The 24076-nt window shown below is 40.6% G+C and overlaps 1 protein-coding gene across 6 annotated transcripts; it reads right to left on the reverse strand.

Annotated features, from left to right (window-relative positions):
• Positions 1–288: 288 nt before the first annotated feature.
• LOC142056940 (interleukin-1 receptor type 1-like) lies at positions 289–17978 on the reverse strand. Of its 6 annotated transcripts, none has more exons than XM_075092459.1 (14): positions 17785–17975; positions 17125–17264; positions 16310–16370; positions 15351–15514; positions 13450–13519; positions 9852–10095; positions 9347–9533; positions 8389–8551; positions 6340–6405; positions 5634–5754; positions 3372–3520; positions 2929–3072; positions 1559–1720; positions 290–1046 (listed from the first exon to the last, which is right to left on the reverse strand). In XM_075092459.1, exons 5-14 carry the CDS (start codon positions 13511–13513, stop codon positions 658–660), a joined length of 1689 nt encoding a protein of 562 aa, XP_074948560.1. In that variant the 5' UTR covers positions 13514–13519; positions 15351–15514; positions 16310–16370; positions 17125–17264; positions 17785–17975; the 3' UTR covers positions 290–657. The 6 variants fall into 6 exon arrangements, with proteins under 6 accessions (XP_074948545.1, XP_074948560.1, XP_074948572.1 ...); XM_075092471.1 differs by having other exon boundaries at positions 15178–15514; positions 17785–17901; XM_075092444.1 differs by lacking the exon at positions 15351–15514 and having other exon boundaries at positions 289–1046; positions 17785–17978.
• Between the last annotated feature and the right edge of the window lie 6098 nt (positions 17979–24076).

Consider the following 24076-nt stretch of genomic DNA (forward strand, 5'->3'; position numbering starts at 1 on the left):
ATAGACCAGATATCACAGAATTACTCACCAAATATCTAAAAGGCCACGGATTCCCCTGAATTTGCTGAACACATTTGGTACCAACTGTTCAGCTAAAACACATTTAGTGTTGTGAGGTATTTTAAATATACCTGCTCTGTCATGTATTTCCCCAGACCTTTCAAGAAGCAAGAGTAAGGCATGCTGCTCAGGAGGGGACCCCAAAGTTTGCACAGTGCAGATTTCTGCAGTAATGAGGAAGTCGGACAATCGTGGAGACGCAACAAGAAGAGGAACAGAACGACTAGGAAAACGCTGACATAGAAACAGGTTTTTAATTTATCAGCTGTAGTTTCAATTTTAAAAAAATGGACTTCACGCCTGCTTTTTCACTGGATATTACATTTATGTGGACCATGACTATTTAATCGCCTACCACCACAGGCAGCATTTACTTCTCATATCTGCATGAGACTAACACAACAAATGGTGTCACTATCCAAAACCCAGAACAAAACTGAAGTTGCACAGAGTTTTTCTTTTACAGTGTAATCTGGGGAAGGGGTGAGTAGTTTTTACACCTTGAAGAAAACATTTACTTTATATTACAAAGAATTTATGTAAGAAAAACCCCACGTTTCAGAATTACCTTCTCAGTATTATTTTAGTAAGTGCATTTTAACTTCTCTTTTCTGCAGAATTCTTCAAAGTTAGGGGCAAACACACTTCAGAATAAGAGACCTTTTTCCTGGATGGCATTTGGTAGCGCACATTTTTCCAGAATCTTGTATTTGCTGAACAAGATTCCTCTGAGAAGTCCCCTTTCCATTGGATAGCTCCGTGTTTTTGCTTAATGTATTTGATCGATTCCGGCATGCTTGCGTAGTCCTGTATTTCATCCATTTCTATCAGAATCACTTGAATACCATCACGGATGAGAGCATTATACATAGCTAGTTGTTGTTCAGAGGTGTCTTCTAACAGGCAGCAACCAGATGTTTCTGATCCCAAAATAATCATCAGTCTTCTGCTTTGCTTAATGGTTTCATCAGCAACACTGACCACAGCTGTAAGCAATGAAGGAACAATCAAAGTTCGCATAGAAACTTTACAACTGATGTAAAATATTTCTTAATTTTAAAATTGCAGATATATATATATATATATGGAGCAGCAGCTAGCTCAGAGGACTGGTAGGTTTAAGATCTCCCAACTGTCATTCATGATTCATGATCCACTGCATGAAGTTCCTGATAAAAATTGTTTTCTTCAGTCCCCAGCAGCAGATACTGTTCAAAGAACCTCAACATTATTAATGCTGCTGGATCCTCATTTGTTCATCACTAAAAAGAAAGTGCAGACCCTCTTAACATCAGAACAGAATTTTTCATAAGAAACAAAAAAAAAAAATTAAAATAAAAAGGCCCATTGGACAAATGGACAAATTATCCATTAAAAATAAACAAATATAGCTTTGTTTTCCAAACGTAGGTGTTTTTTAATTGTATATGTAATCTTCTACCCTGAGAACAATGTGTCAAAAGACAACCTATTAACTCTACTAACTAAAGAAGCGTACCTTCTCCAGGTAAATCATCCCTTCCTAATATAAAGAGATTATATCCACACTGTTGTTCTAGAACATCAGGGAGTATTCTACGAACAAAGGTTTCCAGACGATAGAAGCTTCTGCCTCCACTGCTTTTTGTGTACAGGACGTATGCATCATAGATTTTCCCATCTAAAACAAATACAAATGTTCATAATTAAAAAAACTAAAATTCAGCAACATGCCCTTACTGCAAGGTTTCATTTTGGACTGTTTAAAAATAGTAATGGGGGGCTGATTCACCTGTCTGACAGAATAACATCAAAGCACTGAAATGCTCTTTAAATCAAAAGAAAGATCAGCCGCCACAGAACCTGACCTCTTTTCCCATCATGGGGACGAGTGTGCCAGCAAGTGAGCTAGACACAGGACCTGTGACCTCCAGGAAGGAGCCCCCAGCCCCAGAGGTGCCAAGACATTAAGAATGTGTCCTCTTGCAGGACTTTCTTCACCACCTCTCCTGAACCAAACTCAACAGCAGTTCTCTCTACTTCTGACTAACCAAGAGAGAAGGTGGAAAATGGCAACTCTTTCCTGCAATAATTCTGTGAGGGAAAGGTAGGTAGAAGAAAAAGGCCAGAAGGCAGCTGACGTTTTGAGAGTTAAAACTGCAGAATAAACAGAAATGAAGAGAACAAACCAAAATCAGATTTAACTCAACAAGTTTAGCTCAACAAGCTACAAACATAGTTTCTTTCATTTTCACACCTGTCCAATGTATTTGTCTACACCACAGCAATAAAAACATGTAAGAATCACAGAATAGAGAACTGGTAGCCTTTTTTCTCTTTGGCATGTAACCATTACTACTGACAGAATTTAGAAGGAAAGCACCGGGTAAAAGCCAGAAGTTGCAAAAAAGACAACCAAACAAACAGAACCCCCCCCACCCAACTAGCTTAATCTCTGAGAAAAAGTGTCTGATTTTCAATATAAATATTTAATGCACGTCTTTAAACAGCTAGTTTACAGGATGTAGCTCTGCTGACACCTATTGATCATCAGCAGAGTGACCATAAATCTACGTGTAAAGAAAGTACTTCACCCAAAAGCAAAAACCCCAACATGCTAATTTGGGGAAAACCTGGAGTTCTTTCTGACCTATCTCACCATGACTGCCTTCAATATTGTGCAGTGTTTATTACCTCAACTATGATTATATATTTTACTCATGTGACTGAAAAAAATACCCCCCAAAAGGTCTTTCTGCGTATCTGAAAATTCCTCAAGGAAATTCTACAAACATTCAACTAAATAATCACATTATTGCTTAGAAGTAATGGCAAGTGAAAAAAAACAATAGGCTAGTTACACTAAAATACCTGGTAACACTCACATACCTTCCTTACTTGCAAAGGCACAGACAGAATTACGGTACCAAAGCACCAAGTCAATCTTGAAAATCTTGTAGATTATTAAAGTAATAAATGTTATAATTAACAAGGAGACTAGTCCTCCAGTCAGCCATCTTCGTATGTCAGGAACTGCACAAAAATACAGAAAGATGTTTTTTTTTAAAAGGCTGAATTTGTCCAAATCTGATCTTTTACACAGATGTAATACAAATTTGAGTATCGTATTTTTCACTTCCATCTACCTATTATTTTAATAATAATAAATACAGTACTACAGTGACCCCTCCCCTATGCACAGGTACGTGCGTACATACAGCAAACTGTAATCCATCTGTCTTCTATCAACATGATATATGAGCATTTGGTATCAAAACCCCTCTGGGGAAGTCAAGACAAACACAGGCCTCAAAAATAACAGTATTTCTTACCTCTGTGTTTTAATATAATATAAGATGCAACCTGTCCAAAAGCATTTGAAGCTTGACAGACAAATGGTTGTTCATAATCTTCACTATTCACTTCTGAAATTATTAGCTTCACAGAATGCATAGGGCGTCCATCATAAGAAGTTTCCTCCCTACCCAAAAGGCAACAAACAGAGCCATAAAACCACTGCCCTTTCTGGAATGGCTTCACCGTTAACAGCTGCAGCAAGACAATGGTTGTTTTCATCTGCAAATGTCAATCACACTTCAGAATAGATGAGCACAGGTCCATATTACATTATATGAAGGAAATCCAAACAACATTCAGGCCTCTTACTGACATTTAGCATAAACATTGGAAAACATCAAGAATTTATCTTATCTGGACCTGTGTTTCTCTAAAGGAATATAAGGTGTTCTATAGGCTAAAGTACAACAATATACCCTACAAATCTAAGCAAACCCTTGTTACGGGCTTCCCAGCCCCTTTAAGAGAAGGTGGAGAGCCCCAGTGCGTGGCGAAAGAGAAATTCCACAACGTGATATGACACAGAAAGAGGCCGCTGTACAAGGGCATCTTCTTGGGGTAAGCAGCTCTGGGACAGGGAAGAAATCAAGGGTGGTGACCCACAGTGGACAACACCAACTCAGAGCTGCAGAGTGCAGTCTAGACTGCTGCTTCACCCCACGGATCAGAACAGACTGATAACAGCTAGTGCCAGGCTGTGCTAGTAAGAGACACCCATTATCCCCCATACATTGTACAAGGACACAAAAATGCCCATTAAGCTGCACATTCAGTTAGTCTTGTGTACTGTGACACGTAACTGATGTGTGAACTAGACAACTTTTTGACCACCGGCAAAATGAGGGACCACTGCCATGTTAACAGTAGATCTCAAATGCAAAATTAACTAACTAGTCTACTTAGCCGAGCACTATTCTCTCCTGAAAACATACTCTAGTTACCATTTAAAATGCAAAATAAAAGCTTGAGATATATCATAAAGGGCATATATAGGTCCACATGAATCACTTCCTGAGCAAAAAGTTACAGCAATTTGAACACTGTAACAAAGAATTAAGGAATCATCGTTCATGAAAATGACTAATGATTGCAAAGCTGACCATTTAAATGCTAGGAAGTACAAAAAATAACGCTGCTTTTATGATATCAGTTCAGTGACCATGTACCTCTGCATTATGGCCCAACTGTTTATGGCACTACAATTCTTTATGACAGTATAATGTATTACTTCTGTATAGGATTTTCTCTTGGAAAGCACACAAAGAATTCAGCATTTTATTTCCCAGATTGTTTTATGATAAGGACTTATAACTTTATAACTAATATTCTTACTTTGAAGATATCATTCTCATTTCTTTAGCAGTTTCTCACTCCTAGAGAGTGCTTGAGAATTTTAAAAATAAGATAACTTTTTTGTTTTCATAGCACCACCATGAGATGAGGGGTGAAAAAAACCCTGCAATTTTTAGTTCCCAACCTGCCAGATTGCCTTCTGCTCCAACTTTAGTTGCCTTTTCAAGTCAGGTCTAATTTATTCTCTCCTAATTCCATTTAATCTGCTTTTCACCCTCACCTTATCTCCCAGTTGCCCTTCTCATGCTTTACTCAGTCCAAGTCCATTTTCCTCCCAACCCCCAACTCATCATTGGAAATCTGTCTCCCTTTTCTTCTCTCACCCCACTAAGCTTCACTACAAATGTCCTCAACAGTCTTCCATTAGCTCTTCACCTGATCTCAGTTATACTGCTCCGACTCAAGGCTCTTAAACCTGGAAGTCTCAATTTCTCCTGTAAAGCACAGGTTTGACCTCCTGCAACCTTTCAGAGAGGCAGATGTAAGGGAAAGGAGAACACAGAAGAAAGAGACAGTCTGAAGATCATGTGCCTGGACATGCTTGATCCAACTGAAAGAGGTCTCTGCCAGGCCAGAGCCTGCTCAATAGACATTATTACAATTATGAGACTAAGTCTACAGCACACTTTTGCCCAAGGTTGGAAATTAAGACAGATTCTTACAACAACCAAAAAGAGCACAATCACATGTGAAGTCCATGTGCTTACTATGTTTCAAGCTTCTACTTCAAAGCAGACAGTGAATTGGAAGAAGCAAAGCATTAGCGTTTTTAAAAAGAAAGCTATTTAGCAAGTGAAAAATGTTGCTAAATATTTTAATGTCGAAGGGAGAAAATTCCACTTTGGTTGCCAACATGGTATTTTCTAATCTGAAAATATACTTACTTATAATGACTTGCAAAAATTCTGCTCTTATAAATTACATCAATATACACACCGTTGCCTGTCCAAAACACCTCATACCCATCAGCACCTGTTGTATTGCAATCCACTGTAACCTGTGAGCCTACAAAATTGTGTTACAAAGTGAAAAGTTAATTTCCATACTCTAATTAAACTCTATACAATTCTGTTCACAGACTCGCACGCAGACCAACTATGGATGGTCCCACACCCTTTCAGAAAAGTTACTCTAACAAAGGGTCTGTATCACTTAAGTGATCTGCAGGTTCAGAAAGAGACGGGTAGGATGGAAGAGGCTAAAACCAGGAAGACGCCACCTCTCCCTGAGGCATCGCTTTCCCTGCAGAATCAGAGGTGGAATCTGTTCTTAGAATCTCTTTCAGAGTGATGGAAAGCAACAAATGTGACAGAGAATCACTTCGGTTCCCTATAATTTTCTTTGCATGTGAGAAATTTCCTTACAGGTTTCCAAGGACTTCTAAGTTGCTTCCAAGGAAGCAACATGCCTCATCTCTTTTCCTCTCAGCCCAAACACTCCTTCAGGAGAACAACATACAGAAACTGAGCTGCTCACTGAACTAGTTTTTGTCAAAAAGCAAATACAAAAAACTATAGAATAGGTCACTCAGTGGGTATGAATTTTCACTGCGATGCAAAATCGTATTTTGTTACAGAGAAAACTACTTACCAAGTTCCACTTCAATGGAGTTGTTTCTTGGGTAAGATATTTCCGGGGGCTTTTTTGGTGGGCTCACTAACCAAAAAAAAAGAAAGTTCTTTTCAGAAAACCTGGGGCAGCTGTAGCCTGTTCTATGCTCTGTAACCCAAGTACAACCTAAAAATCCCCTGTCCTATGGGCAAGGTTGTCAGCAATTTCATAAAAGACATCACTCAAACTGAAAGTACCGTATCTCAGGTAGTTATTTCTTCTGACTTGAAGCTATAGTATTCTTTGCTCCACCTCTTCCAAAATGCGGTGCCACAAATAACACGCTCATGGTAGACTGGGTGTTCCATAGCATAAAAATCACATAATATTGCATTCACAGGTGCTGAGAAGGGTATGGGTAAATATCTACAGTACCACCCCTCTACACCCCTCTAGCCTGTCACCCAGCACCCCACACATACAAACTTGATCCAAACACTTAGGAGTGCAATTCATCTATTTTACACTTTTACTATTATAAAGGGGATTTTCGTTTCTGTACTATAGTAGAAGGCCTTACAATTCTTCCCACATCACTGGCTATAAGGAAGTACAACGCCAGTAGCCACGTTTAGATGTTTACATTAGGATTAGATATGTGACACTCTGAAAAGCTTATTTCTTTCTACAGGCTACAAAGGGAGAGTAATCAACAGGTGGAGATCTAGACATCTACGTTAAAAATGTCTCAGTATGGCTAAATGAATCCCACTTGGAGGGTCCCTCACTGAACACCGAACATTTCCAGCTGTAGGACATTTTAGAACATTTCCTATTAGATACTCAAAGCTCAAGGAAGTTTCTCCAAGAGCACAAATTAACAAAAAGAAATCATGTAATAAAGCATCCCTTTTTAGCACCCTAGCAAAGCACAGAGGATTCCCCTTCTGAAAACTGGGCCTGCACTATTGTTTGGACCCCAAAACACCCTTTTTAGTGTAGACTTGCTCAGTTGGAGACTTTAAAAACAACTGAGCTGCCTTCATTCATTTATGGCAAAGGAGTGATATGATTTTGCTTCTTCTGAATAGTGGGAGCTGAAATTACCCCAAGAGAAGTTCTAGGACAGATTTTAAGACTAGAATGATCATTTCATCTGATCTGACCTTATGTTCCTCGTGTTTTGTTTATCCACATCATATACATGTGACATTATGTGAATATGATAAGTATTCATATCATATCTATACATACACACATATACATATTTATACATATGTATGTATGCACGTATATACACACAGAGCAAAATAAGCAAGCACAAAAAGAGATCATTAAAAGCAATGCAATGCAATGCAATGCAATCTATTAGTAAACCTTGAAATGTCTTTCATCAGCTGGAATGTAAAAACAGTATTGGCACTTCATACCTTGATACCGCACAGCCTTTTCAGCAATCTAATACCAACCTCATAATGCTGTACTAGCAAAGGAGGTCACATTTTACAGCTAGGACTTCTTCAATAACTTTTTGTTGGGCTGGTGGCCCCCTGACGTAAATCAGGGTCTACTGAGCTAGACACATGCTATCAGAGATCAGCAGTTCTTGTGCTGAGGAGCTCAAAACCAAAACCAGAAGAGACAAAGGTTTGATGGAAACAGATAAGACACATGGAGTCAAGATACCACTACAGTTTGGGCTGGTTTAGTTTGTTGTTCTTGCGGCAAGAGGATAATGCAAAAAGAGAAGTAAGAGGGGTAGGTAGAGGGTACAGCTACAGCAGACAGTATCATGACTACCAAGCCTTACAGGGCACCTGTTTAGGGACCTTGGCAGCTGGTCTGGGCAGAAAAGCTTTGACATACTGCAACTTTGAACAGGGGAACCGATCTCCAATACAGTGGCAACAACAGACAAAAATATTTAAGGTCTCAGTCAGCATTTCTTTTCCTCATATTTAGAGGAAAACTAGTAGCCCTAAGCATGTCTATCTACAAATCTGGTCTTTTAGCTTTAGTCTTTAAAAGCTCAGACAAAAATTCTCAGTCACTGTTATGAACACAAACACAGTGAAATGATCTACTTACCTTCTACAGTCAGGCTGACGTCTCGTGAAATGTTATATTGTTTTCCATTGTAGGTATATGTTGTTTTGCATGTATAGTTTCCTTGATCATGTACAGTCACATTGAAAATTATAAGATCACTGTTTGAGATGGCAAACCTTTTCCCTTGCAGCAGCTGGCAGTCCTAAACGTGTGTAGAGAACTCTGTTAATTCATATCACTACTTCTTTCTATGGTTTACCTCCCTTTAATGCAATCTGAACTTTCAATGGACCACAGCATAAGGATGGGTGCCTTGCAGATGCTGTGGAAGCGTGAGTGGGGTGGAATAAAAAGCAAAACATACTTCATTTTGGCTCTGAGTTTTCAATTCAAAGAAACTCCAGTTAATTTCCTACACAAAACAGTTTTCAATTTTAGAGAAATGAGGAAGTAAAATGCAGGTGTCAGGTTTTTAAAAGTATCCATCAATGAAGAATCGTTTAACAATTAGACTTAATTTTTTTAAAGTATTTAGTCATGGTACCACATGACTGTGTGGGCACGAGGCAGGAATGCTGCAGAAGGCACTACATTCTTGTAACAGAAAGAGCCTTTAAATAAGCATGAACAATATGAAATGGCACTTATTTAATAGAACAACACTGAGCACATAACGGATGTGCCACCTCTCACAAATGACATACTAAAACTGTTTCTGCAGAAAAGAAATTCACGACAGTGTGTTTCATCAGCAGGTAAAAAGATGCCACCTGGTGGATACATCGGTCAACGTCTCCTACATCTAAGCTGAATTTCTACCCACTAATCAAAAAACCTGTATAAACCTTTAAAAGATAAGAAGTCTTAATCCCCTCCCAATTTGTTTTAAAAGCATTTTTCTCCCATCCTTTAGCTTTTCCCTTAAAATTCACAAATATCAGTGATCTGTATTTTAAATAATGGACAATTATCAGAGTACAAAACACAGCATTCTCACCTTATACCAACGAACAGGCTGAATATTCTTCTCATTCCTGAAATAATCCAAGTGTGGACATACAACCTTTGCAGATGATAATGTGAATATCACCTCCTCTACAGCAAATTTTTCATTTATGCATAAACCATCAATCCTCTCAAAAACTGTTACTTTTGTACACATTTTCCTGCAGCTTGTCAAATTCCTGCAATTAATATAACATAGTTAAATTAACCTACTTGCCATATTTTCCAACTCAAAAATATATGGTATTCTTTTTGGAGAAGAAAGTGAGGATGAGAAGAGGATGAGAAGTTTACAGTTTGTCTAGTAGATTTACTTTTGTCTTCTAGGTAAAAGAACCCAAAACTAGACTTACTTTCCCCAACCTAAAGTTAGTTTCTGTGAACGCACTCTCCCTTCTTCATTAGTATTTCTCTTACCCCCAAAATTCTACTTGCTTTCTACAAGTTATTCCTTTTGCAACTCGTTTCCACAACAACATAATATTTTTAACTTTCACCTTATGACACATTCATAATCTCCAGAATCTTCTAACATTGCAGGAAGAAACCAAATTAAATTCTTCTGCTGATGAATTCTAGAAAGTTTGTCTTTAGGCACAGCTGTCCGGTTACCAACTTTATACCATGTTAAGTTGTAGTCTCCACTTTTCAAGGTCTTTTCCAGTGAACATTTAATAGCAAGAGGCTGCCCATCGGGCACAAGACTTTGCCTCAACATCACATCATAGGCTTCACATTTCTCTAAAGGAAAGAGATAAGCATTAAAGGAAACCTCAAACACTGTAAAAGGATATGCTGAACTCATTTCTTGATTACATTTACAAAGTTCACTGGAGTTTTCATCTCCATGCTCAAGTCATCTACTAAAAATACAATCATAATCCCTTATCTTTACAGCTGAGAGTACTACTCAGCAATATACACATATAGTTACGCCACTGGAATGAAATGCTGTCTTATGAATGCAGACTTTCTGCTCAGTAGAATCTCTTCATTTGCAGCAGACTGTCATTTCTATGTTTTAGTTCAGATGCAAATTACTAAAGGACTTGTGTTTCTCCTGTTTCATGTGCATGTACACAAACAGGTATATGCACACACAAATTTCACATTTGGTGTCTTTGTTAACTTCACTTAACTGTAGTCAAATTAAGTCTTCAAGACAGACTATGCTTTTAGTACCCGAATATCCTAAGAGGACACTGAAGTTAAAGTTGCTGCTGCACAAATATTGAGTTTGCTATGGAAATTTCAACTTGCCCTTCATTTTATGAGCATTTAGAGAGGAATTATTACAAGCACTTACCAATGAGCTCTCTTTTTTTCCTCCTGACCCAAGGAGATTCATGAATAAAAAGAGCAACACCATGAGATTTTGTTTTAATATATGAGAAAAAAAGTATGATGAAAAAGGTACCAACTCTGGATACCACGGCCACTTTCCTGACTCAGTATTATATTTATCTGAAATACCTTGTTTCGTTACAATATAGGAACAGCCACACAGAGCCATGTTAAGTGTCTGTCTAGCCCAAAACCCTGCCTCTGATAACATCAAGTGGCAAATGTGTTATTTCCACAAAATAGAGCATAGGGCAGAACAAGTAAAGTAGTATTTTGCTTTCGGCCCCTTTCTTTCCTCTTATGTTCTGCATGAAAAACCTTTCACTGGCTTTTGTAATTTCTCTGGGTATCATGTATTTCTTGTTATGAGAAATGGCAAAGTTGACTTTCCCTCATCTGTCTATTCCATGGTATTTATCATTTTATAGACCTCCATCACATCTTCCCCTGGCTGCCTCTTTTCTTTACCTTGAAGTTCTCATTCATTTAATGACTTCTCATACAGAAGCCATCCCATATCAGACAATGCTGTCACTCATCTCTCTACCTCTTCAGACACAGTCTTTCTGACATGGAATGACCAGAACTGCAGAGTTCAATTGATGCACATTCATCATGAGATTATAAAGTAGCATAACGAAGCTTTCTGTTTTCTGCTCTACTGCATCCCAAAAATTCTGCTTTTCTGGCCACCACTGATGACAGAGCTAATGCTTCCAGACAGCACCCAGAAATGTCAAAGTAGTATTTTTCCCAAGTGGTTATTAACTAACAATGCTCACATCACACACACGTGGTATAGATGTTTCTGCTATACATGCATGACCCTTCCACGCCCCTCCACATCCATTTGATTTTACTTACTGACATTCTATCACTAAATTCTGGATACTCAATATCCAGACATTCTCTTCATACTGAGCATTAGTTTTGACCACCAAGGCATCATTTGTACCTTCCACAGTTCTCACCACCTCACTATAAATCTTTTCCAAATTACTTACCAAAACATTGAATTGCTCAGATATCTATATTGAATGCCCCATAACAACTTTGATGGCTACGAAATGCTGTGGCCGCAGAAACTAATAACCCTTTTCTGCCACTAAATGCTAATATTCCAAAATAGTGTCATTTTTCCACACACTTCTTGCCCCAGTTTCCCTGAAATCCCTCTCCCCCAATGCCCTCCATTATTTCCATGGAGCAAGAAAGAATTACAAGGTACACACATAACTAAACAGACAGTAGAACTCTCTGCTATTGGTGGGAGAGCAGTCAAATAATCACCTTTCCATATGATTACTTGCATAGCCAAAAACCAGACTATCCAATGGATTGGTAAACTTTACAGCTTGTCCATCCATGGGCAAAAAAAACCAGACCAAACCAAAACCAAACCATTTCCAACAAAATAGTTTGCTAGAAACTCAAGGAAGGGAAATCAATTAAGTTTTTCTTTTAACAGTCTGGCATAGCTGCAAGATTCCAGGTGGAATGATAAGAAGATGACAGCAACTCATTTGAACCATCTGAAATGTTTTAAATATGAACTGGATTGTTGGTTCACAGCTGAAGAGCTGAAACAAGCAGCTGCAACTGAGTAGCCTAGCAATTTTACAAGCATCTAGAGGTTATATTATTTTCAAATGGCTGTATTTTCCAATATGAAAAAAATCCTAAGGACACACTCTGTAAAGTTAAAACTACAGCTCATTTCATCAGTTTATACACAAGAGGGTCATGCTGCCATCCAGACCGGCCTCAACAGGCTGGAGAAGTGGGCTGGCAGTAATCTCATGAAGTTCAACAAAGGCAAACACAAACCCTTGCATCTGGTTAGGAATGACCCCAGGCATCAGCTGGAAAGGAGCTCTGCAGAGAACAACACTGGGGTCCTGGTGGACAACAGACTGACCATGAGCCACCAAAGCTCCTTCACGGCAAAGGCAGCCAACACTGTCCTGGGCTGCATCAGGACCTGCCAGCAGGTTGAGGAAGGTGATCCTTCCCCTCTACTCAGCACTGGTGAGGCCACATCTGGAGTACTGCAGCCAGTTCTGGGCTCCCAGTACAAAAGATACACGGATCTACTGGAGAAAGTCCAGCACAGGGCCACAAAGATGATTAAGGGAGTGGAGCACCTCTCACATAGGAGAGGCTGAAAGAGTAGGGACTGTTCAGCCTAGAGAATAGAAGGCTTGGTTGGGGAGTGTGTGGGTGGATCTTATCAATGTGTATAAATACCTGATGGGAGCGAAATTAAGAACAAAGGGCCAGACTCTTGCCAGTGTTGTCCACTTACAGGACATGAGACAATGAGCACAAATTGAAACACAAAAAATGCCATCTGAACACAAGAAAACATTATTTTACTGTGAGGGTGATCAAACACTGGAACAAGTTGCCCAGATAGGTTGTGGAGTCTCCATTTGTGGAGAAGTTCAAAATCCAACTGGACACAGTACTGGACTGGACAATTTGCTCTAGCTGGCCCTGGAGGGGGTCAGGGAGGTTGGACTAGATGGTCTCAAGAGTTCCCTTCCAACCTAAATGATTCTGTGGTAAAATAGTACACAAAATATCACATATTAGATGTTTTATAAGTTCCTGCTTTTAGGACTGTTTAAAGAACTCATTGGCATGCACATAAACTTGACTTTTACAACTAATTTTTCTGTGAAAATGGCATTACTTCCGTGAAAAAATAAGTTTCAGAATGAGACCTTCCATAGCCATCAATAAACTTACCTGCAATAATTAAAGACAGAAATGCTGTTGTGATATTACATGAAAACAATGTTTTTGCTGTCATGTTTCCCTGCAGAAATGGGAAGAAAACCTTCAGTTACTGGTTTCCAATAAAAACTTCCACAATTTGAAGTCAACATTTGCATTACACAGTTAAAATAGGAATTACACAGTTAATACAGGACACGGGAAATATAGGAATTGTCTTTGCCCTGTTTTGAGCCTGTTACCTGCTTGTTTTTCCTGACAGCTCCTAATTATACCAGAGGAAAAAAAAGTTAACATTTCCGATTCAGCTTGTCAAGCACTCAGGATTTTTTACAGACCTAGTACACTCCTCCCCAGTTCTTGCTTTCCCAAGCTACAGTCTTCATCTAACTGTTCCTTAGATGGAATCCAATTTCATATTTCTGACTATCTTTGCCACCCTCTTCTGTACCATCTCCCGTTATGCTACAGCCTGTCTGAGGTGGGGAGAAAGAAGAGAACTTACATACAGTCTTCAAAACATAGGTGCACTACGGATTTATAAACTAAAAACAACATTTTTTCTTTTTTTTTTTCTAATACTTTCTAACCATCTATTAGTTCTTTTAGTACTACTGAGTATTGACCTGATATTTCCATGGGCATATGTAGTAAAATCCCACGATCTAATCATTGAGCGTTAAAAATCAGGTAAACCCAGACAGCCGCTGAGCGCATGATGTTAGGATTTTGCCCATATTTCCTTTATAAATTGTCTTTACATTTATCTACAACAGATTTCTTTTGCTGTTATTACCCAGTCATTCACTATCACGACATCCTTCTGCCACTCTTTGCAATTAACACCTGCATGTTCTAGCCTGAATAGCTCTGTATTCTTGGCAAATTCTGCCACTGCAACAGTTTCCCTCTGTCCAGATCATTAAAAATATACGCTGAGCAGAAGAGAGTTGTTTGGGACTCCAACAGTGACCTTCCTCCACCTGAAAAAGTGAGCATTTATCTTTTGCCTACTTGTTTACACATGTGAGAATAAGTATATTATATGGCAGTCTGGCTTCACTGGCAGCCTCTGCTGAATGCCTTTTGGAAATTAAGGCAGATTGTATCAAAAATGTGTCCTGTATGCAATGTGTTCACATGCATGCATACAATTCTAACACACTTCTAGTATTTTAGAGCCATGAACTCCCTTTAAAAAAAGTCACTGTTGACTCCTTCCTTACGTAATTTATCTTCACTTCCACTGGTTCTGTTCTTTGAAGCAGTTTCTACCCAGCTGCCTGCTGCAGACAGCAGGCTCACTGGTCTCTACTTTCCTGGCTCTGTTTTAATCACTTCGGGAGGATAAAAAAAAAACACCACGTTTATTACTTTCTGATCTTTTTGTCCCAAAGTTCCTTTAAATGAGACATCTACAACAAGAGAACAGAAGAGTGAATATCAGCCAGTCATGGTGCTTTGCTTATGGATCGTTTTGTTCTATAACTGCCTTTGACTTTTTCAATTTGAGACAGATCCTTCCACGGAAGATTAGCCCTAAGAAAAGGTACTGGCACTGAAATCCATGCTCTTCCAAGAGCAGCATGTTACGTTCCTATCTTCCCATGGGCCATCCCATAGGGTTTTCTTATACCTGAATGATCCACTGGCTCTCAGGACTCTTTGACAGGCTTGCTATCCCCAATGTGTCTGGAGAAGGATCTATTAGTTCCATGCCTCTGAGAAGATGTTCCTTACCTTGGCCTGCCTTACTGCTTTTCTTTTTTTCCCTATTCAGCCTACCACAGTTCCCACAGCATTGTGAAAGGACAAATGCAATTCTTCAAACTGAAGGACGTTGTGAAGAACCTTTAGCTGATCACCAATTTCTACAATAGTCAAAGGTGACACTTCCGGCTGATGTGTCTTACTTCATCAAACTGACTCAGAAGCCGCAGACTGAGTCATCCACACCGCTTCTTCCAGTGCCTGCTTTCTTCCTTCCTCCATTTCTCTTCCCTCCTCCCTCATCGCAAATTACCAGGCAAGTCTTTTCTTGCCTAGCTGAATGAAGAAATGAGTCCCCGCAAGAATGCTGAGCATAAAAAGAAATGCACAAAACTTTGAAATCACTAGAGGAGGTCTATGTGTGTTTGTACAAGAGTTCTAACTTTCTTCACTAACTGTGATGGACAGTAACTCTTAAAATCTCTAGTTTTCAATTTTAAAGAAGATTAAAATATTGTAATGGAAATAATTTAAAGAGAAAATGGGACTGAATAGACTCCGCTTATGACCAGCTGTTTTCCTTATGACTTCTCTAAATCACTGTTTTTTCATAAGCTCTGTTCCATTACAGCGTTACCTTATTCCACTGTTCTGACTCTCTGAAGCACTTTTTTTACCCCTATCAGTAGACTCAGTAGACACAGCAGAAGTATTTTGCCATGTTCTGAAGGAAAATCTTCCAGTCTCCTGCTTCTCTATAAATTCAATGTTCTTCCTATCTATTTAAATTCATAACTTGCTCTTTTGCTAACATGGAAGACCTGCATATATATACAGCCATGTGTAAAACCATCCACATAAACTACTCTGAGGACACTCCTTCTTGTCTCTGACTTTTCACAATGAAAAAACCTGTTTTTGTGGAAGGTATATCCAACAGCAAAATTAGTCTCTGCTATGTGAATGCATTCACATAATTCATGACGAAAATAACAAAACGTATGACTGCAGAGTCGAGTGCTAATGTTTTTCCTACCACATTCCACCATGATAAACAGCTAAATTTCTCCCTTTTCCCAGCCATTTTGTCCACATCTTGAGCCTGCAATCAACCTGTGGACCTTTACCACTCAGGACATAATTCAGCTGGAGTTAACTTTACCCAAATTTTCCAGAGGGGAAAAAATTCCATGTATCTGAGGCCATGTCCATAAAGTTTCACCCTGAAAGGAAATATTTCTATCAATTAAAGATTAAAAAAAATAAAAAAGGACAAGTGTCTGAAAGAGGTCTTCAGTAATACACACAGCTGAGTTACAATTACAGCATCCATGATAGCACATAGTAAAGCATAATTCTCATTAAAAACTGTCATTCAATTGGTACAGCCACCTTCTCCTCCGCTCTCTAGTCCTTTCAAAGTTGATCTACTCAATTAAAAAAAAAAACTAGTCCCATCAGAACTTTGAAGAACCATGGCTTTCACTAATTTTTGCATACTTGTAGCACTTTTTTCTTTCAATGTCTGATTCAAAAACATGGACTGATTAAAACATGCAACAGTCCTGTTGTCAGAATTGAGAGAACTGACAGAAAGTCAGAGTATCGCACCATTTCTTTTACATAAGCCTATTAACATTTTAAATCATAAAAATATACATATTCATATTACCTTAAACCCTTCTATTAACTGCAAGGTATGCCATGCCTCTTCAAGAGAACTCAATCAAGTGTCTCATTTTTGATCTAGGAAAAATTATTACAACAAATACATATATTCCTTTAGTGTTGAGGCACACCTAAATGGTGCTGAACAGCTGGGCTAGCCACCCCATTGGGATGTAGTTACAGCACTGAGACTACCTCGATAGCCATTTTTCCATCAATCGCTGGCTGAGAGGCTCACCCTGACCTGGTGACCACCTCGCCAGGTATGGCAGCAAAACATTTTTCAATATTCTTCATTTGAATTCTTACGTATTCCTGGAAACATCGACTGGAAAGGGGCTGTAGCTCCTCAGGGCCTCAGGAACCGTGGTCCCTGCATCCGCAGGGCGAGGCGTGCCAGTCGCGGTGAGCTCACAGGACATCCACCAGACCCAGGGACCAAGACGTAACTGCAAAGAAAAGGTGCTCTCATGCTTTCTCTTAGAAACTGAGCCTCATCACACGCACGGCTTGCAGAGGAAAATGCTGACCTTTTAAAACAACTTCACTCCCACTCCTAAACCCTCCCCAGCCCTCAGGTCCCTCAAGAGACACCAACCACCTGGGGCTGAGCCACCTCACGGCCCCAAAAAGGGGACATCGGAACAAAGTACGACTGTCGGCGCATCTCCACGGATTTTCCTCCCGCGCTATCCCAAGCTGGCAGACCCCGACAGCCCCGTTACACGACCGGCGGAGGAAAGCTGTCCCCGGTACGGCAGACCCTTCCCCGCCGCCCTCTGTCGTTCCCCCGCCCCGGCTTTGGGGGGGGGGGGGGGAGGGGGAGGGCCCTGGCCCCACCGGCCGGCATTACCACGGAGGTCACCCCCACCCTCGCCGGCTGCCCCCGGTGCGAAAGGGCCGTCGCTGAGGGGAGGCAGGTTCCCTCAGGACGGGCTAGCGCTCAGGGGAATCCCAGCTGCTGCTTACCTGCTGCGCGGCTGCCGGGCCGGAGCGAGGCGGGGGGAGCCCCTGCTGCCGCCTCCTAGGCAGTCACGGCAGCCCGTGAACGGCAGCGCCGCTGCCGGCTCTCCCCTCCTCGCTACTGCCGGCGAGGCCTCGCCCTCCCCCGGCTACTGCTTGCAAACCTGGGTGCCCCCGCGACGGTGAGGCGGCCCCGCGTCGAGGCCGGGCCGGGCGGAGCCGAGCTGCTTCCTCTCCCCTCCCCACCCCGCCCCAGCGCAGGGCGGCAGGTGTCCCGGCGCAGGCAGGACGTGCTGATTAAACCCAGGCTGCGAAAAAATGGTGTTTGAGCAAAAAGCCGCTTTCTGTTGGGGGGGGGGGGGGAGGGGAAGGCGCCCGGAGAGGCGACCGCTTCGCTTCAACCACCGCCCGGCCCCACCGCCCGAGCCGCCGTGCCCCCGCCGTGAGGCGGCCGGGCTCGGCCTCTGCCCAGGGCGGGCGCGGGAGCTACTGGCATGAAATCCTCCAAGTAAGTATTGCAAGGTTTGGGATGACTGACTTCCCCCCCCCATTTCCTTCTGTAGTACGGGCACCTGCAGACATCCCCAGCTGAGGAGACCGTGTCACTGGAAGAGAAAGGTCCCCTCAAGGCTACGGAGCCTCCTGGCAGGAGCATCTCGGGGCCATCGACAGTTTTACAAGCTGCTTCCACAGGCTGCTTCCACAGTTTGGTCTAAAGTCCCCAGACAGCCACATGTCACTGAGATATTTGGCTCTGAAGCTTGAACATATAGGGTTAGTCCCATTTAGCCCCTACGTTTTTACTTACAAACTTAACAACTACTGAGTAGCCCTGACATTTTTTAGAGGTTACTTAACTTGTGGCTGTTCTGGGAACAGTATGTTTGCTATAATCTGTTGGGCTTTTGTTCTCTGTTTCACTCGCACGTCATGGCTGGAGTCCCAGGTTCCTCAAAGCAGTTGTTCTTCAAATGTGTCATAGTGAACGCAGTCGGATATGGGCATTTTTAAGGCTGCATTGTCATTTACTTGTTGACTAACTACTAAAATAGATAGTAAGGTAGAGGAATGCTCGCTTTGGGGTTCCTCCCAAAGTAGGCAGCAATCATGGACTTTTTAGAACTATCAAGGCAGATGATACCATTATTGTTAAAAATACATCATAAACACATTTGCTAAGAAAGTTGCAAGTATTCTGCAAAAACTCTGCAGAATAATCCAGATATGTCCTGCTCCTTCCACTCTCATTTTTCATTCTACTTCTGGTACTTCTTTCATTCCACCTTCTGGTGCTACTTTATTTACCAAATGGAACATGTTCAGCCATCCTGCCCACCAAGTGGTAGCCACAGATAAGCAGAGTTGAGAAATTATGCACTGCTATGCCTGCATGTATTGTCCTCCATCAATACAAGGTATGTAGTGCTGGCTGGGGGCACGTTGTAACAACACCAGATGTTATGCTGTTGGGAGGAACACAGAATGAATTCATTAATTCATTCCAGGCTCAGCAAGACAACAGGATTTATGCAGTCAGCAACTATATCTGTACTTCATTTTGGAAATGTTTATTATGAGCCCGCTGCATTAGGTCAAATAATTTTTATGCAAGATTTCTAGTTTCTGTATTGTTATTTTGTGCCACCACAAAACGTCTATGAGTTTAAATCTGATCATCAGAAAGGCAAGTGAGGTGTTCCCTGACCTGCTCTACTACATTTTTCTAGAAGCACTGATTTAAAAAAAAAAAACAACCAAAACATTTTTTAATAATTCTTTCTGAGTCATACACACTAGAAGTTCTGCTGCATACAATATTTTTCTTCTCATATCTTCATTATAATACCATTAATCATGGAAAAAATGTCTCTGGCAAGAATATTTCTCGTATGAAAAATGGTGTTAAAACATTACCAAAATGAAGAGGTAACATGAGAATTATTCAATCATTCAACTATTCAGTGACTGATGTAAATCAGAATTTAGAAAAACCATGTTATAGTAAAGCTGAAGGAGTATCAAATGAAATGACTGCGTTTCATGAGACATCAAAATATACAGAATATGGCAGTCACAAGACAAAAATTGCATGGAAGAGCAGAGAAGTGGGGTGTCCAAGGAAAGTGGACATTAACCCCAGTCTGCTTGAACATTTGATGTGGTCACCAGGAACACTTCAAAGCAGACAAAGAACCACTAGCTCCAGCAATGAAAGTGGTGCTAAACAAGTTTTCCAGAATGCTCCCGATCAGATCTGTGCAGTGGAATTTAAGTTTTTTGTTTTAAACCTACACAAATGTTCAGAAGTATTTTGTCTCATGAAGGTCTAAGATAGTGTGTTCTGCTGTAATTAGCACAGGGAGGGCCGTAACACAACTCATCAGTACCATCTTTGAGAGTGGATTTCAGCAGAGCAATGATCATGACATGGCCTATCTTTCTGCAACTGAGGACGTGTTCGAAGAAGGCTACTTCTCTGCAAAAGAAGAGACTGGGCTTGGGGGTAGCACTTGGTGTATCGCATTTTTCCAAAATGCGTTTGCTAAATAAGGTATCGCTGTGAAGTCCTTCCTCCATCAGATGGCCGCATGCATCTGCTTTATTTATTTGATAAATGTTATATAGCCAATGAAGGGAGAATGTTACCTGCAATAAATAGTTCAATCCTTTTGACTTGTGCATAGAAGGAAATCAGAGTGAGAGCCTTCACTTAGGTAAGGATGGGATGGAAGTTGTCTGGCATGAATTTAGACCATTGCCTTTCATTACCACAAACCTCTTGTTTTTCTACATTCTCCAGTAGTTTTCTTCCAGCTTTCAGGATCACTTGTCTTATTCAATGTATAATATTGGCAACTTTCCCTTTTCACATATATTCAGCTCCTTTAGGCGTATGCATGTGGCTGCATTAGCGTTTTTGTTTGGATCAGGAGAGCTCTTTTAAAGCTGATCTCCCTCTCAACCCTACCTCCCACAGTTTGTATCACCAAATAATCCTGGAGCCCATGAAACAGATTCCTTTCAGAAGAGGCCAAGCTCAAAGACAAGCTCCAGCTACTTGGGTGTGTTGTCAACAGTACCTGACAGCAGTTAGCCTGAAATGAAGTCTCTTGAAACACACGTTGTGTGGTCACCAGGTCCTCCACACCGACTTAACCTGAAAAAATTGGGTGTTTTTTTTAGGACAAGTGACAAGCAAACGTAATTGCTACTTTTGTAAAGGAAATTACAGAATTCAGTAATCTTGTGTTTTCCCTGCTCCGGGTAAATCATCCCTTCTATGTGAAAAGAGACTATGGTCACACTGTGTCTCTAAGACACCCAGAAGTATATTTAGGGCAATACTATGTGGTTTGTAGCCACAATCTTATTTTTTGTTTTTGGCTGCAGTACATATTCACCGTATACCTTTTTTTGTCTGAAACTGAGCCCAGCAAATAAAAACCTAACAGAATTTTAAAGCCCTTTGTATATGTATTTTTTTCTGCCATTTCTACTGTAAGCTTTGTTGCACAAGATAACTTTAATGAAGACATTAAGAATGTTGTTGTATGTACAAAACTTTTAAAGCTGTAAGAAAAAAAATTAAGATATGTAATGGCAGGTAATTCTTTAGATACAGTTAAAGCTGCATAAAACAGGTTGTTTTGATACCTGTCATCCCAAACCAGAATCCTAGGAGTGACAAGGCCATCTAAATGTGCTTGCAGTGCTGAGAATGTGTAATTCCATTTTACTGAGCAATCCCACTTTCAGTTTTAACACTAATAAACTAGCTTAGCATTTCCATCTTGCAGACATCCATCTTACAAGAACTTCTCTGGGCTTGCAAGTGTAGTAATCAAACATCCTGCAGTTACAAATTATTCACCAGTAGAGCACAGGAAGTAATTTGTACTTCTAGCAGGTTTCTATTACAAAAGCCAGGCACAGTTTTTATGGCAAAATCTATCCTTTTTTTTCCCCTCAAAAAAACCCCCAGGCTCATTGGTTTTCATGTTTCCAACAAATTTACTTTCTCCTACTTTACCTGCAGGCTGGAAGGCTTAAAACTTAGCTGGAGGAATCTGTCTTGGCAAAAAACATTAGAGAAATGGGACGTGGGACTGACTGGTAAACAAAGATCTGTTTTCAAGGTCATAACCACGAGTGCTGGCAAAAGTCAGGCGGAGTTTAGTTTCACAAGGTAAATTAAAACATTTTATAAAATATTCTTTAGCTATAAAAATGACCGATGAAATAGGAATTCACCACAATCTGAGCAAATTACACATGGCCACAAAAACACATTAATCCTCTCCTTTGAGAAATATAGTGGCAGCTATGGAAGGAGAAGGCAGCAAGGCTAATAGAAATAGAGATATGATCCAGGAAATTGCAATAACTGAGAAGAAAGCAAAATTCTTAAGTTTTCTGCATATTTCATTGAGGGAGGCCAAGCAGTTTCTATCCTAAATTCCAGAGTAACTGGTGTATGAAGTTGCAGACCCAGTAGCTAGTAATCTTGTAGCATGGCAAGAGCCTCTGCAAGAGGTAATATCTTTCTTTGGGTCATCTAAAATAGCTGGAGGAACAGACAAGCTTTTGTGCAGGAAAAAAACATTCTACAGTAATTTTTAAAAATGTATATATTATACAATTGGAGAACAGAAAATCCTCTATTGAGGAAGAAATATGCAAAAGCAATCAAACCATAAGCTGTAGGGTATGCAGAAACTTTTGGTTCAGAAAGGTTAGAACAGGAGCTGGAAACTGGAAATGGAAAATACAGAAGTAGCGTTGTAGCGTTCAGTTACATCACATTAGTCTGTTGTTCTGTTTCAATACCCTTATCGCCTTCGTCTTGGAAAATGATCGTCACAGTAGAGTGGAGAAAACTGAGTTATATTGTAAAACCAGAATTGCAGGGTTGACTGAGAAGCCAGTTAGCAAAAGATGATGGGAGATGCTGGAAAAGGGAAGAGCCAAGGTGTGGCAGTAGTTACTGTCATGGAGAGAACTCGCATGGGGATCTGCATTGCCTTCATATCAATGTTTTCATCAGTGCTGTCAGCACAAAAAATATTGAAGCTTTCCGATGTAATTAAACAACGGCTTGCCATTCAGAATCACAGACTAAGGAGAAGAATTGGGTGTCAACATTCCCATGACTCACCAGTATATCTATTTTTAAAAAAAGCAGCAAATGCTGTCTTAAATCAGGTGAACTATTTCCAGTAGAGTTACAGAAGTACCTAAAGCCCCTGTAATGCACTGATGCAAGTGTTCATTACGGATCCCAGTGAGAAAGGCGCTTAGACACCATGGGATATCGATTAAAATTTGGTGTGTTGGAGATAACTTGAGAAGGTTAAAGGAGATAACACAGATAATCTTATGTCACTTCAGGTGCTGGGAACCTGAAGCTGTGCAGCATTGGCCAGACCTCTAGTCAGGGCATGGCATGCTGCGTGTGGCCTGTCTGTGGGGAGATTTGCCAGCGCTGAAGCCTTTAGAGCTTTTACGAGGTATCCTTAGACGTAGACAACTCCATTCGTCATCTCTACTGTCAAGCAAAGGATGTTAAATGAAAACAGGCTGTATCTCTTCAAGGTAAGCTGAGACATGCAGGTGGAGTCATCGCCAGGTGCCAGGTGGGAGCTGCCTACAGGCTTCTCCATTAGGGTGAGCTGGCTCAGGTTGTCCTGCAGCCACGTGGTGTGCGCCACACAGCTCAGGCCTGCACCTACTCGCATGGGCTCTCACGTGGATCACTAACTCCTCCGTGCACACAGGTCTGCTGTTTAGGACCCCGACAACGCTGTTCAAGGTACCGGGCCACCTTCGGCTGAAATGCTGTGTGGCGTCCTGGTCAACATGTTAACAAATCTGAAGAGACTTCTCATGGGAGGAGGGCTTCTAGTATACTAGGGAAAATGGGAAGCTTACCTTTCAGGAAGGATTAAGTTAATTCGACTTGTCTAGGTTAAATTGAAGACAGACTACTGACCCCTGAGGTCCCTTCCAACCTCTGATTCTGTCATTCTGTGTGCTGTCTATAAATAATACATCTGGTAGATACCAATGAAGGAAAATAATATGTCTCACCTGTCAATTAATACATTAAAGCTACAAGTTTTTAATTTTCTAAGAATCAGATGGAATGAGATTCTTAAACAGCAGTAATGGAGATGAGAAACCTAAATACTTAGTTAGTATTAAGCATGATAAATCACAGAAAGAACAATATAACTGAACACATGAAATGGGAATGAACTAGCCAAGGGGCAAAGGAAGCCCCTTCCCATTTTGCGTTTCC

This window comes from Phalacrocorax aristotelis, chromosome 1 (assembly GCF_949628215.1).
Source record: "Phalacrocorax aristotelis chromosome 1, bGulAri2.1, whole genome shotgun sequence".
NCBI classification, from domain to species: domain Eukaryota; kingdom Metazoa; phylum Chordata; class Aves; order Suliformes; family Phalacrocoracidae; genus Phalacrocorax; species Phalacrocorax aristotelis.

Coding starts and splice junctions, on each gene's coding strand:
- LOC142056940 (XM_075092444.1), bottom strand. CDS start 17,237: ATGTCCTGTGAGCTCACCGCGACTGGCACGCCTCGCCCTGCGGATGCA. Junction 6,406..8,388: donor CGTCAGCCTGACTGTAGAAG/GTAAGTAGATCA, acceptor TTTTTTGGTTAG/TGAGCCCACCAAAAAAGCCC. Junction 3,521..5,633: donor ATTTTTGCAAGTCATTATAA/GTAAGTATATTT, acceptor CCTTTTGGGTAG/GGAGGAAACTTCTTATGATG.